General features: G+C 43.7%; 1 protein-coding gene across 2 annotated transcripts in view; it reads left to right on the forward strand.

Annotated features, from left to right (window-relative positions):
- The first annotated feature begins 1810 nt into the window (after positions 1 to 1810).
- The window catches only part of PAK1IP1 (PAK1 interacting protein 1), a 49092-nt gene continuing 36246 nt past the window's right edge, over positions 1811 to 14656 (forward strand). For both annotated transcript variants that reach the window (XM_073631042.1, XM_073631043.1), the window contains exons 1-6: positions 1811 to 1969; positions 7915 to 8077; positions 10281 to 10401; positions 10753 to 10827; positions 12691 to 12743; positions 12820 to 12965. In XM_073631042.1, the coding sequence (XP_073487143.1) occupies positions 1892 to 1969; positions 7915 to 8077; positions 10281 to 10401; positions 10753 to 10827; positions 12691 to 12743; positions 12820 to 12965 (636 nt within the window). In that variant the 5' untranslated portion in view covers positions 1811 to 1891. The remainder of the gene's footprint in view (positions 1970 to 7914; positions 8078 to 10280; positions 10402 to 10752; positions 10828 to 12690; positions 12744 to 12819; positions 12966 to 14656) is intronic.

The following is a 14656-nucleotide window of genomic DNA, read 5'->3' on the forward strand; positions in this document are numbered from 1 at the left end:
AAGGAAGAGGGGTGAAGATGGACAATCCCTGTTAGTGGGAACAATGGTGACATCGCAGGCTTCGGTTTCAGGTAAGTGACACATAATGGGCTACTATGCGAAGAGGCTGGCATAGCACACTACAGTATGTAAGGCCAGTCACATGACTCGAGGCCGCTTTACAGCTCAGATGGATGGCTTCTGCAGGAGGGGCCTTGATCTCCCTCTGACGTCAACTGGGGAGCTCATGTGGCTGCTCGTCTCTTCCCGACAGCTCAAAATTGGTATTTAGAATGCTCATCTTTTAAAATCACTTACATAGTGTGCTATGCCAGCCTCTTTTTTTCAAGAAAGGCGGCCGGGGTGGAGACAGACACAGAGAGGGAACTGACAGGCAGGAAGGAGGGGGTGAGGGGGAGAGAGGAGAGCAGAGGGGACAGCAGCGTATGATGCAGGGAGGTACTCTGACCATGGAGGTCAGGGCTTAGCAGACCTGATTTTCGTGGTCAGTATAGAGAGGGCATACAGGAAGTGGCAGATTCAGGGAGGTTTTTCTACAGTTTAGAGGGGGCAGATTACAAAGCACAAGCACTGTGCTGTGCAATCTGCTTTAAGGGACCAGGATCTGAATTTTTTTTTTTTTGGGTTACCAAACACTGTAACTGCACCGAAATTGAGCCTTGTAAATCCTGTTGATATGTAGCAATTGTTGCTCTACATAAGGATGGCCTAGGCTATAAGAAGATTGCCAAGTCCCTGAAACTGAGCTGCAGCACAGTGGCCAAGACCATACAGCAGTTTAACACTCAGAACAGGCCTCGCCATGGTCAACCAAAGAAGTTCAGTGCATGTGCTCAGCGTCATATTCAGAGGTTGTCTTTGGGGAATAGACATATGAGTGCTGCCAAATTGGGCCCAAAGTGTCAATATTTTGTGTGGCCACCATTATTTTTCCAGCACTGCCTTAACCCTCTTGGGCATGGAGTACAGCAGAGCTTGCCACTGGAGTGCAATGCTTCCTCCTTTGTGCAATCTGGGAAAGCCATTGTTCCGTCAGATTAGGAGACCTGTCAGAATTGGTAACGGAAGTGGCGTTCTGTTACCGCCATCTTGCTACACCCCGCACTCCTCCACAGTAAGGATACACCAAGAAGGGGGCAAGCGGACATCTTGTTACACCCACCAGAGTTTAGCATTTCACAGTTATTTTTTACAGAAAATGGAGCTTATATGGTGAAAAACAGTAATTAGAAATCCATTGGACTGTTTACATGTTGAATTATAAAATCAGCGGTCTTCTGTCAGATTAGCAAACCTGTGAGATCACAACATATAAACAGTCCGTCGGATTTCTAATTACTGTATTTCAGCTTATAAGCTCAGTTTCCTGTTAAAAATAACTGTGAGGTGCAAAACTCTGGTGGGTGTAACAAGATGTCTACTTGCCCCCTTCTCGGCGTGTCGTTACTGTGGAGGAGTGCGGGGTGTAGCAAGGTGGCGGCGACGGAACGTCACTTCTGTTACCAATCCTGACGGGACGCCGAATCTGACAGAACACCGTGAGTCAAGCCATGTGACAGCTCCGCCCTCTCCATTCTAGCCGCTACCCCTTTGCTTGCGTTCCATATCACTGCCCTCTACTGTGCAAATATCACGAATAGCTGTCCTCATGATGCCTGTTCAACCTGTATTGTGCAGCTACAAAGTACCGATTCTTTTTTCACTTAACCTGTCAGAAATGACACTAGAAATGATTAAAAAAGACATAAAATTGCCTTGCAGCGGAAAAAGAAAGGACTACAACGCGAAGCCGAATTGGCATCTTCTAAGGACGCCTAGCCTGGTACTGGAGGACCCCTGGAAGTGCCCAGCAAGCTGTGTTTTGTCCACACGTGTTTCCGGTGTGCTCAGCATGGAGGATCGGATAGAGATAGTGTGCGGCTGCTATGAGCAAATACTGTTCGGTTACCAAGTACAGCCAGCAGAGGAGGTATGCGGACAGCATAGACCGGACTCGGGCTCATTCTTCTATGCTAGGCATATGAATCATTCTGGGATTGCAGCGGACATGGCCAGTGATCTGCTTAGATCAGGGTGTACTGGGATTTCAGACATGCAATCATTGTTCTGTTTTGTCATCATGTTGCAATGACGATGAACATGCTGTTGTGCTTTATTGCTGTCTATAGTGTAGCTCACGATCAAGACATTCTTGCTTCTGACATATAGTGATAGGATTGTAAGCTCGTTCAGACCCTTTCTTTAGTGTCAGATTTTGTAAACATTGGTTAATGTGCCATTCATCCCCTTCCTGCCCAGGCCAAGTTTCAGCTTTCAGACCTGTGGCACTTTACATTTATGTCAATTTTATGGAGACACAGCTTTCTTTTGGTGGTTTTTGATCACCACTGAGTTTTTCTTAGTTTCTGTTTATAAAATTTTGCAAAAGTTATTTTTTTTCTTCAATGATGAGCGCTGGTGAGGATGCAATGATGAGCACTGGTGAGGCTGCACAGATGAGCACTGGTGAGGCTGCACTGATGAGCACTGGTGAGGCTGCACTGATGAGCGCTGGTGAGGATGCACTGATGAGCGCTGGTGAGGATGCAATGATGAGCGCTGGTGAGGATGCAATGATGAGCGCTGGTGAGGCTGCACTGATGAGCGCTGGTGAGGCTGCACTGATGAGCGCTGGTGAGGCTGCACTGATGAGCGCTGGTGAGGCTGCACTGATGGGCGCTGGTGAGGCTGCACTGATGGGCGCTGGTGAGGCTGCACTGATAAGGATACTGATGATCAGTGCCCTGATTATAAGTGTAAATGTGCCCTGTTAGCCTTGCTGGTTATCGGCTTTCCTTTCCTCACCCAGTAATAGCATGTAAGGAAAGGAATACCCTTAACCGGCAACTTTTACATGTGACCAGCTGTGTCCAAAAGACACAGCGGTCACAGAGCGTGCGGGAGGTGTGTTATGGAACGACACCCTCCCAGAACAAGAGAGCCCCTGGATCCCTGCATGCTTTGGAGTTTCTCCTCTGCTGTTTATTTTCCATTTCTAAGGACTACATATCCCATGATTCCTGTACTAACTTCACCTCCTGGAACTCCTTCTCTTACCACCTCCTGTAGTTCAGAAGGCAAGCTCTGTGAAATGTACCTACTCACAGGGCATAGTGAATATGTGTCACAGAATTCAAGGAAGTAAATGTGTTGATCTTCACAAAGCAGGAGGGATAAAAATCAATGATTAAAAAAAAAAAAGATTTTTTTTTTGTTTTTTTTAATTTTAACCACTTGCCGCTCATCATATAGCAAAATGACGGCGGCAAAGTGGTTTTGATATCCTGACCAGACGTGCATCACGGTGATCATTGTTGCGGTGTGTCAATCTGACACACCGCAACTCCGATCTAGGTAAAGAGTCTCTGTCAGACCTTCATTTTGTTTGCAAATATTAAAGATTCTAACTACCAGCAAGAATGAGTCTTTACATTTAAAGAGCACCTGTTATTTCAGATCTATCATGGCAGCGCCTGTTAGTGGGCATCCACTCACCTGCTGCCACCACATCCCTCACCTTGTTGTGTCACTGCCGCATCACCAGCCGTCCCATTAAAGTGAATAAAACTGTCAGTGAGTCAACAGCGGGTCAGAGGAGGAGCTGCTGTGGGACAGAGATGACACTTGCTCCATAAATTATGATTTATATCAAGCCTTTTTACTAGTGATTTAAATCGACTTGGTTTAAATCAAATCCACCCAGTCCCAAAGTGAGTTTACATGCTTTAAAGAGTATTCTAGAAATAATTGAAACTGTTGAGCCTGTCGGGTATAGATTCTTGTTCTAGTTCTTGTATTAGGGTGACAATGCTACCTACGCAACTCTCAAGCTGAATCGGCGCTATTGCACTTGAAGGGACCACAAGCCTCCGTGTTGATTACAGCCTATCAGCTTGGATTTAACAAGGCTTTATACAGGCTTTGTTAAAGCTCTCTGAATGCTAGTCAAAGCTCCTGTCAGTAAATAAAATGGTTAGCTTACAGTCCTGTTTACACCTGCTTTTGCTTTGCTTTTGCTTCAAAAAGTATACCCCATGTAGCTTCAGTGGTGCTTCAAAGCATCTTCAAAGCCTTCATAGAAGTCTATGGCAAAGCTCGCTCGAAGCACCAAGAAAAAGCAGGTGTAAACAGGACCGTAAGCTAACCATTTTATTTAGTGATAGGAGCTTTGGCTGACATTCGGAGAGCTTAAGAAACCGTGGCCAAAGCCATTTTTTTGAAGCAAGTGTAAACTAGCCCTTAAAGCTGAATTCCAGTTATTATTTGTATTGCATAATTACATTGATGTTCCCCATCGACCCAATAATTGTTGATGGGGGTGAATCCCTTCCACAGAGCCTTTGTGTTCGCCCAGGCAGGGAGAACGCTGTGATTATTGCTATCTGCTATAACAGCTGCTAGCATTAATCGCATGTAAAATACGGCAGGCTGGTTGTACCCAAGTTGATCCATGGTTCATGGTTTGAATCTTGTCCGAATCCTGCTGAACTGGCCAAGATTTGAACCATCTATGGCTGACTTTAGTGATGTAGTGTTCTGAAGAGAGCAGTGGGTATCTGCAGGCATCTTTTTTTTTTTTTTTTTTTTTTTTTAATCAAAAAATGTTTATTGAGCATAAGAGTAGGGTTATACCGATACTAGTATCGGTATCGGCACCGATACCGAGCATTTGCCCAAGTACTTGTACTCGGGCAAATGCTCCCGATGCTTCCACCGATAACTGGAAGTCAGCTGTGATCGGCGCGTGGGGGAGTGTCAAGATTCTCCCCCAGTGGCTTTCAGCAGCTTTAGTGACATACAGCGGTGATCGGTCACCGCTGTATGTCACTGCATCCTCCTCCATGCCCCCTCCGTTTCTCTCTCCTCTTCTGTCCCCCTCCGCTGTCCCCTCCGTTCTTCTTTCATTATCTGTGCCTCTCCGCTGTCCCCTCCGTTCTTCTTTCATTATCTGTGCCTCTCCGCTGTCCCCTCCGTTCCTCTTTCATCATCTGTGCCTCTCCGCTGTCCCCTCCGTTCCTCTTTCATCATCTGTGCCTCTCCGCTGTCCCCTCCGTTCCTCTTTCATCATCTGTGCCTCTCCTGTCCCCTCCGTTCCTCTTTCATTATCTGTGCCTCTCCTGTCCCCTCCGTTCCTCTCTCCTTTTCTGTCCCCCTCCACTGTCCCCTCCGTCCTGCTGTGCCTCTCCGCTGTCCCCTCCGTTCCCCTCTCCTTCGCTGTCCCCTCCGTTCCCCTCTCCTTCGCTGTCCCCTCCGTTCCCCTCTCCTTCGCTGTCCCCTCCGTTCCCCTCTCCTTCGCTGTCCCCTCCGTTCCCCTCTCCTTCGCTGTCCCCTCCGTTCCCCTCTCCTTCGCTGTCCCCTCCGTTCCCCTCTCCTTCGCTGTCCCCTCCGTTCCCCTCTCCTTCGCTGTCCCCTCCGTTCCCCTCTCCTTCGCTGTCCCCTCCGTTCCCCTCTCCTTCGCTGTCCCCTCCGTTCCCCTCTCCTTCGCTGTCCCCTCCGTTCCCCTCTCCTTCGCTGTCCCCTCCGTTCCCCTCTCCTTCGCTGTCCCCTCCGTTCCCCTCTCCTTCGCTGTCCCCTCCGTTCCCCTCTCCTTCTCTGTCCCCTCCGTTCCCCTCTCCTTCTCTGTCCCCTCCGTTCCCCTCTCCTTCTCTGTCCCCTCCGTTCCCCTCTCCTTCTCTGTCCCCTCCGTTCCCCTCTCCTTCTCTGTCCCCTCCGTTCCCCTCTCCTTCTCTGTCCCCTCCGTTCCCCTCTCCTTCTCTGTCCCCTCCGTTCCCCTCTCCTTCTCTGTCCCCTCCGTTCCCCTCTCCTTCTCTGTCCCCTCCGTTCCCCTCTCCTTCTCTGTCCCCTCCGTTCCCCTCTCCTTCTCTGTCCCCTCCGTTCCCCTCTCCTTCTCTGTCCCCTCCGTTCCCCTCTCCTTCTCTGTCCCCTCCGTTCCCCTCTCCTTCTCTGTCCCCTCCGTTCCCCTCTCCTTCTCTGTCCCCTCCGTTCCCCTCTCCTTCTCTGTCCCCTCCGTTCCCCTCTCCTTCTCTGTCCCCTCCGTTCCCCTCTCCTTCTCTGTCCCCTCCGTTCCCCTCTCCTTCTCTGTCCCCTCCGTTCCCCTCTCCTTCTCTGTCCCCTCCGTTCCCCTCTCCTTCTCTGTCCCCTCCGTTCCCCTCTCCTTCTCTGTCCCCTCCGTTCCCCTCTCCTTCTCTGTCCCCTCCGTTCCCCTCTCCTTCTCTGTCCCCTCCGTTCCCCTCTCCTTCTCTGTCCCCTCCGTTCCCCTCTCCTTCTCTGTCCCTCTCCGCTCCCCTCTCCTTCTCTGTCCCTCTCCGCTCTCCCCCCTCCGTTCCGCCGTCCCCCTCCTCCTTCCTTTGTGAATAGACAGAGTCAGCTGACTCTGTCCATTCACATAACTGAAACATTGTAATCTCCTGTGATTACAATGTGTCAGTTTATGAATGGAGAGGAGCCGCTGTCTTCTCTCCATTCATTCTCAGTGCAGCTGAGGCTGCAGAGAAAGGGACTGGGGAATCTCTATCCTCTGTCTCTTTCTCTGTCTCAAGGGGGAGATATCAGAGGTCTGTTAAGACCCCTGATATCTCACCAAAGCCCCCCAACAGGGCTGATTAAAACAAAGACAAAAAAAACACATATTGCAATAAAGAATAAAAAAAAATTATTGTAGAAAATAAAAATTGTAAATAAAAAAAAAAAAAAAAACACACACATATACAACGTTCACCCCCCCCCCCCCCCCCAAAAAAGCACTGTTAAAAAAAAAATTAAATAAATAAAAAAACACTGTCACGTGACATTTAAAAAAAGTATCGGTAATCGGTATCAGCGAGTACTTGAAAAAAAGTATCGGTACTTGTACTCGGTCCTAAAAAAGTGGTATCGGGACAACCCTACATAAGAGTCAATACAGGTTGTTACATACAAGATGTGAGGTGCAACAGGCACCAAATGTATATAAAACCGTTTCTGTACAGAGTTGTCTGACATATCATATTGACTGCGAGGGTATTTCTAGACATAGTTATTTACACTGGGAGCATACGTTCACATAACCATGGCAAAAGTGAGTGAAGGTGATACTTGCTAAGCAGTTGTGATGGCAGGTTTAGAGAAACAGTTGGCATTAGTCAGTGCAGGTGGAGGAGTCATCCACCCATCTGTCTCAGATTTTATGGAACTTATGGGGGCATCCCCGGTGGGAGTAGAGGACTTTTTTGTAGGGGAGGGTGAGATTAACAGCCCTCTTCCATTGCTGGATGGTAGGGGGAGTAGGTCTGAGCCATAATTCTAGTCATCTAATAAAATGTCTGGGAACATTCTAGCTGTAGTTATGGCAGCTCTTGTGACTATATCCATAGTTTATTAAAATTGTACTTTTTATTATTTTATAGCTGTGGTATTAATGTTACTAAAGCACTCTGACTTAGGGCCCTTTCACACAGGCTTTCCAAACAGGTCCGCCTGTCCGTTTTTCAGGCGGACCTAATCGGACACTCCATTCACTCCCTATGGGGTAGCGGATGTCAGTGGTGACATGTCAGCTGACATCCACTGCTATCCGATCCTGTCCGTGAAATCCATGGATGGAAACCCTATTTTCCATCCGTCTGGCAGATGGGATCGGATGAAAACGAACAGGCGGTCCGTTTTCATCCGATCTCCCCATAGAGGAGAGCGGGGCTCTGACAGGTGCGTCTCAGCACAGTGAGTGGAGACGGACCTGTCATCCACCTGCTCAGTGAGGATCAGCAGATCGATTCCCCTGCTGAGCAAAGCAGACTCCGTTGTGTGGCCTGCCCGTGTAAAAGAATAGGTATTGGCTTGTAGTATGGTGCCTTTGTCCACTTTAATTTGTTTACTATGTTCTTTTCTGCCTTTTAGCAATGGGTGGCCACTGCTGACTTCACAAACCATGCTCACACTGCTTCCCTATCTGTGGTTGCTGTGAATAAAAGATTTGTTGCCTCTGGAAGCAAAGATGAAACAATTCAAATTTATGATATGAAGAAAAAGGTGGAGCATGGAGCTTTGCTACACCACAACGGTATGTACCATGAGATAACACATGGAATAGACTAGATTTGTGAATTGTGTAGGATACACATAAAGTTTGTTTTTTTTTTTTTGGTGGAGGATAACAAGTACATTTAGAGAAGAACAGAATAAAGTGTGATTTTTGGATATTCGATGGTGGTAGAGCACAAGATGTTTTGCACTTATCTTTGTGGATTCTTAAGGAGAGATCATTTTGCTAAGAAAAAAAAAATCCGCTTTTCTACAGCTTATGGAACCTGAGCACTGCTCTGTGGGTTGCTAGGAAATCAGTAAATCCATAGACTTCTGTTGGGTTGACTAGTTCTGTCAAATCTGCCTATTTATGGCCATAACGTAACACATCCTGATTATGCAGTATGACAGTCTTTTAATAGATTTATTAAAACTATGATCGCATGCAGCCTGAGAAGACACAGCATGTGCAATCTGAAGACAAAATCCACTTACAATACCACTTAGTAAGCATTGTCAGAACTGCATGGCAGAATTGATGTTCTTGCATGTTTTAGAGCTGCACAATTAATCGTTACAAAATCGTGATCTCGATTCAACCCCCCTGACGATCTCTATTGCAGAGTTTGCCCATTCTTTCATATAAAAAGTGGAGAGACTTATCTGCTCACTCAGCTGTCAAAAGAAAACATCTGGTCAGTCTGCCAAGTTTTTAACATGAAACATTTTACCTAACTTCCTTCTTAGATCAAAGGGATAAACTTCTGTGTAAAGAAAAAATCCAGGCAGTCTGACAAGTTTTTAAGTGTAAATGTAGGAAGTTTAACCACTTAAAGTCTAAATCTTTTTCTGACACTTGTTTCTTAAGTTAAAATCAATATTTTTTGCTAGAAAATTACTTGGAACCCGCCCAAACATTATATACAGTGGGGACGGAAAGTATTCAGACCCCCTTAAATTTTCCACTCTTTTTTATATTGCAGCCATTTGCTAAAATCATTTAAGTTCATTTTTTTTCCTCATTAATGTACGCACAGCACCCCATATTGACAGAAAAACACAGAATTTTGACATTTTTGCAGATTTATTAAAAAAGAAAAATTGAATATCAAAGAATATCAAAGGGTCTGAATACTTAGGACCATGTGATATTTCAGTTTTTCTTTTTTAATAAATCTGCAAAAATGTCAACAATTCTGTGTTTTTCTGTCAATATGGGGTGCTGTGTGTACATTAATGAGGAAAAAAATGAACTTAAATGATTTTAGCAAATGGCTGCAATATAACAAAGAGTGAAAAATTTGAAGTTGTCTGAATACTTTCCATTCCCACTATATATCTTGGCAGAGACCCTAGGGAATAAAATGTCAATTGCTGCAATATTTTATGTCACACTGTATTTGCCCAGCGGTCTTTCAAACGCAATTTTTTGTTTTAATGTGAAAGATGATGTTACGCAGCGAAAATCGTGAGAGAATCGTGATCTATCTTCTAAGCAAAAAAATTGTGATTTTCATTTTAGCCAGAATCGTGCAGCTCTAGCATGTATAATATATGCATGTGGGAGCTTTCCCTCTTGCACATAGTCTGCAGGGTGGTGCACAATGAGCTCAACAGTATACAGGAAAATGAAGCAAAGACGGCTTTGCAAAGATGGCAGAGGTCTGCACAAGTATTTAGCAAGAGGCTGTATGTATAAAGCACATTGTCAGATGCTTGTTATTTTGTTAATGCTATAGTTGCTAGTCTTGCACACAGCGTATTCCTTCTTACAGCATGAACACTGTGACATACTTTGGTCCCCAGGAGACCCTGGAGCTGTGTACAGCCACTCATAGACATGAATGGGTGTTGGGCAATTGCATATGTGTATCTGCCACTACTTGCATAAAGGGTGCATAGATACATACACAAAATGCAGACTGCATATAATTTGAGAGTACTCTGTGTTTAAAAGGATAACTACTCTTTAAATATTTTACATTTTAAAATTCTATCATGCAGCATTATTCATGTCGCATACCTGTCAGGGCTGCTGATATCCATTGCCCAACTCCTGTAAGTAGTGCTTCTTTTTATTTTCCACTGCAGTATTGTACAAAGTTACGTGCCTGTTCCAGATTTAGCACAACTTAAAGGAGTTGGGCAATGGTTTCCTGCCCCACAATGTAAGAATCATAGCTGTTTCAGGTAACGGCCACACTGACAGGTTCCCTTTTTAATCAATTTTGTTTTTTCAGGCACCATTACATGTTTGGAGTTCTATGGCAATACACATCTGTTAAGTGGAGCTGAAGATGGATTGATTTGTGTGTGGAATACTAAGAAGTGGGAGTGTCAACAGACTTTTAAAGCACACAAGTAAGTGATATATTCAGGTTATCCATGATCCATTCCTGTCTGTCCTCAGTCTTTCTTTCAAATAGAATTGGGACGTATGACAACAAATAAGATGGTACACAATTTTTCCTCTTCAGAAAACTGGCTGAACTTTTGTTGCATTGTTTACTCTGGAGTATTATAAAATGCTATGTAAGCTACAAAACTAATAGCATTAATAAAACACAACATTCTGACTTATCTGTTCTAATAAAGCGCACATTATTCTAGCGTCAAATAAATCCATCAAGGAGAGTGTGAAGCTCCCACAATGGCCATAGCAGGAGATAAAGTGCAAAGTCAAGTGAAAACTTTTGTTTGGTCTTTCTACAGAGGTCAAGTCCAGTCTCTTTCAATCCATCCTTCTGGGAAATTGGCTTTGTCCGTGGGGACAGACAAGACTTTAAGGTACAGCTGTTATAGTGTTGTTTTGTGTGAAAAAGCTGTGATCTTACAAATTTATCTCTGATCACCAACATATTGAATTCATGTGTTTGTCTTTTTTTTTTTTTGGATAACCTACTTGAAACAGATCAACCTGATAAAAAATCTCTTAGTATATGATATTCTTAAAGTCTGAGTTGGTTGTCTCTTTGAAAATAATGTATGCATTCTTTTTTTGGCTGTTTGGGGGGAGGGGGGGGTCTGGAGCCACTGTGCATAGTAACCAATTTAAGGCTGTGCTCCAGGAAAGTTTGCTACCTTTCCAATGGGGCTACCCCCTGTATTGCAAGGGTTAAATGCTTAAATCTAGGATACATGCATTAAGTATCATGTGCTATGCACACACATACCTTTGATAACTGTACAGGAGATTTACTAAAACTGGTGCACACAGAATCTGGTGAAGCTGCTGCTAGTAACCATTCAGCTTCTAAATTCAGCCTTGACAATAAAACCTAGAAGCTGTCTGGTTTCTATGCACAGTTGCACCAGCTTTAGTAAATCCCACCTCCACCCATTTTTACCTTCATGCATTCATGGGAAGCAGCCAGAATGAACCAATGACAGATTGGCAGCCATTGCAGCTGTACTCATGAACGCACATCCTGGACTCAAACTAGGCTGCTCATATATCCCGGTCAGATGTGCAGTTGTATGCATACAGCCATGGCTTCTGTCAGCCTTTTATTGACTTGTATAGGCTGCTAACCGTGGCTGTACACAAAGCGCTTGTGACGCCAAGGCTTAGAAACGTGCTTCTCCTTGATGCTGTATGGCCTTTGTGGCCATGTGAATGAGGCCTTAATCTAAATTTTTATCGGAAATATTGTATTTGGTAAACATTTGCACAACTCTCATGGGACCTACAAAATCTGTAGCACCAACTTTTTATTCTACCAGTCATATGCTTTCATAAAATGTATGGTTTGGGGTGTCTTTTACAAGCTCTGAAATCTCTAAATGAAAAATAGAAAAAACGGTCTGGCCACCTGAGGTTTAAAGTTTAGTTCAGGGCCTAGCAGCAAAAGGGTTAAATCAAGTAAGCAACAGATGGCCAATACTGTGGACTAGAGATGAACAAAACTAATACATGCATTGCAACACATTGTTTAATATTGATTACATAAGGCTGCTCTTCACTTAAAGTGGGGTTCCACCCAAAAAAACAAAAATACCTGAAAAATTCTAAAAAAAAACCCCAAAAAAATTTGGATATTTTTTTTTTTTTTTTTTACTTACCTCTAAATGCCTGTTGCTAGGTGGTCCCTCGTAGTCTGCCTCTTCCTTTGCCTGGGCTGGTGACATCACTTCCCCCTTGGCACAGGAAGGGCTCGGCTCTGCTCCCTCCCTCCTGTCAATCATCTGGGACCCATTACAGGTCCCAGGTGATTGAGCGGCCAATCACGGCACGTGGCGCCGCTCACGCATGTGCAGTGGGTGCCAGGCTGTGAAGCCACAGCCCGGCGCCCACAGTTGAAATGCCGGCGCCGACGAGCGAAGGGGGGGGACGAGCGGGGCTTCGATCCCCCGCATCGCTGGACCCAGGGACAGGTAAGTGTCCAATTAAAAGTCAGCAGCTGCAGTATTTGTAGCTGCTGACTTTTAATTTTTTTTTTTTTTTAATGGAGCCCCTGGGTGGAACTCCTCTTTAAGTGGCATAACCAGATTTGTGAAACGATTTGCTTGTGTGTTGTGGACTATTTGGTTAGCTCAATGGGCTGACTGACAAATTTTGCTATTCAGCATAGTGTCTATCATTTTTATAAGTGACTTACACGGGCGCACTACATTATTTTTGTTAATCATTTTTTTTCCTTCCTTTATTAGGACCTGGAACCTTGTTGAAGGTCGATCTGCTTTTATAAAAAATATAAAGCAAAGTGAGTTGAACTTTTTCAAATTCTGCTCTATATTTTTGAGATCCCATGATGTATCGATCTAATTTCTTACTTACAGATGCACATATCGTTCAGTGGACCCCCGGTGGAGAAAAATATGTAGTAGTTGTACAGAACAAAGTGGATGTGTACGATCTTGGAACCGCTTCAATTATTGGCACAATCAGCAATCCCAAGAGGATCTCTTCTGTGCGATTTATTACAGTAAGTAGAATGCTAAATTGGTTTCCCTAAATTGGTATATACATCTAAACCCAATATCTCGGGGTTTAAAGTGGTGTTCCGGCCGAAATTATACTTTTTAAATAAAAATACTCATATAATACACAAGCTTAATGTATTCTAGTAAAGATAGTCTGTAAACTGCGGTCTGTTTTGTTAGTTTATAGCAGTAGTTTGTTATTTTATAAACTTACAGCAGGCCGTGGCCATCTTAAGTGTGGGCATCTGAAGCCAGACTGTATTTCTTCCTGGATCTCATCCTTGCAGATCTCGCACATGCTCAGTGCAGCACAAGCAGTGTAATAGGTTTCAGGTCAGGTTTCCATAGCAACAGCAGTTTCAGAGGAAGTTGCCGCCCCTTCCCAGAAGGCATTGCAAACAGGAAATGATGCGATGGGCCGCGGCCAGGGAGGAAGAAGTGAAAATGAATACAGCAGATATACAGTACGTGCTGAGAAATTTTTTTTTTTAAATATCCAATTTGTTTACAGTGCACAGTTTAGTGAGGGATGCTGAAGAGTTGTAAAAGTGGGTGGAACTCCACTTTAACTCCCCAACTGATTCCTTATCAATTGTAGGCTAACAAAGCAGTGTTTTCCCACAGTAGCTTCTGTCTCTGGCTTCTCCCTCAACATAACTGGGAGCATGATGATATCATTAGAGTTTCATATATTAATGATAGAGATTATATAGATATATATAGATATATATATATATATATATATATATATATATATATATATATATATATATATATATATATATATATATATATATGTAATGTTATAAAATCTTTATCTTAGGACTCTGCAATTTGGCTTGGACCTTTTTAAAGCCCAACTCCAGCCAAAACTTGTTCTTTAGGGATAGTGTAGGGAGGGGATAGAATCTCAGTAAATTTTTTCTTAAATGTTTATTTAGTATATAAGAAAGACATGAATCACACACACAATGTTTTAAAATTTGTCATACTAATTCTTACAAAAATGCACCCATCTCCCTGCTTTCATAATTATTTTGGCAATCCATTCTGTGATCAACGGCTGACGATCTTGCTATGTTTACAGGGTTAAATTTAACCCTTTTGTATTGTTGATTAGATAAGGGATAATACTAGAGAAGCGAGTGACCTTATGAAATCCTGCACCTCATCCCTTTTCAATAGATAAGAGTAGTAACAGAAAAGGGGTAATACTACTTTTGAAAGCATTAAGGAAGAGGGGGTAAGAGTAAAAGGATAAGTGGAAGGAACTGAACTAGTAAGATCTTTATTGTCTTGCAAATGGTTGCCCAGTAGGGTTTAATTTTAGGGCACTCCCACCATATATGGCAGAAATCGCCACATGGACCACTACCTCTCCAGCAAGTGTTGGTTTGCAATGGGTAGATTCATGCTATTTTTATCAATGCCATTTTTTTTTTTTTCAGATTCCATTTAGTATAACCAGAATAATAGGTTTCCGATTCAGAATACTTTATTAATCCAGAAAGGAAATTAAGAAACCTTAATCTAGAAGAACAAAGCAAAACACAATAACAAACTAAACTAAACCAGAAGAACTTATATAACATATAAGTTCTTCTGGTTTTAGAGCTGAGAGACAAGATGTGCGCAAACTTAATTTTTCTTTTTGAGAATCCGTGAATGTACAGTATGCTTTAGTTTTTGACTC

The sequence above is a fragment of the Aquarana catesbeiana genome, linkage group LG05, assembly GCF_042186555.1.
Source record: "Aquarana catesbeiana isolate 2022-GZ linkage group LG05, ASM4218655v1, whole genome shotgun sequence".
Taxonomy (NCBI): Eukaryota; Metazoa; Chordata; class Amphibia; order Anura; family Ranidae; genus Aquarana; species Aquarana catesbeiana.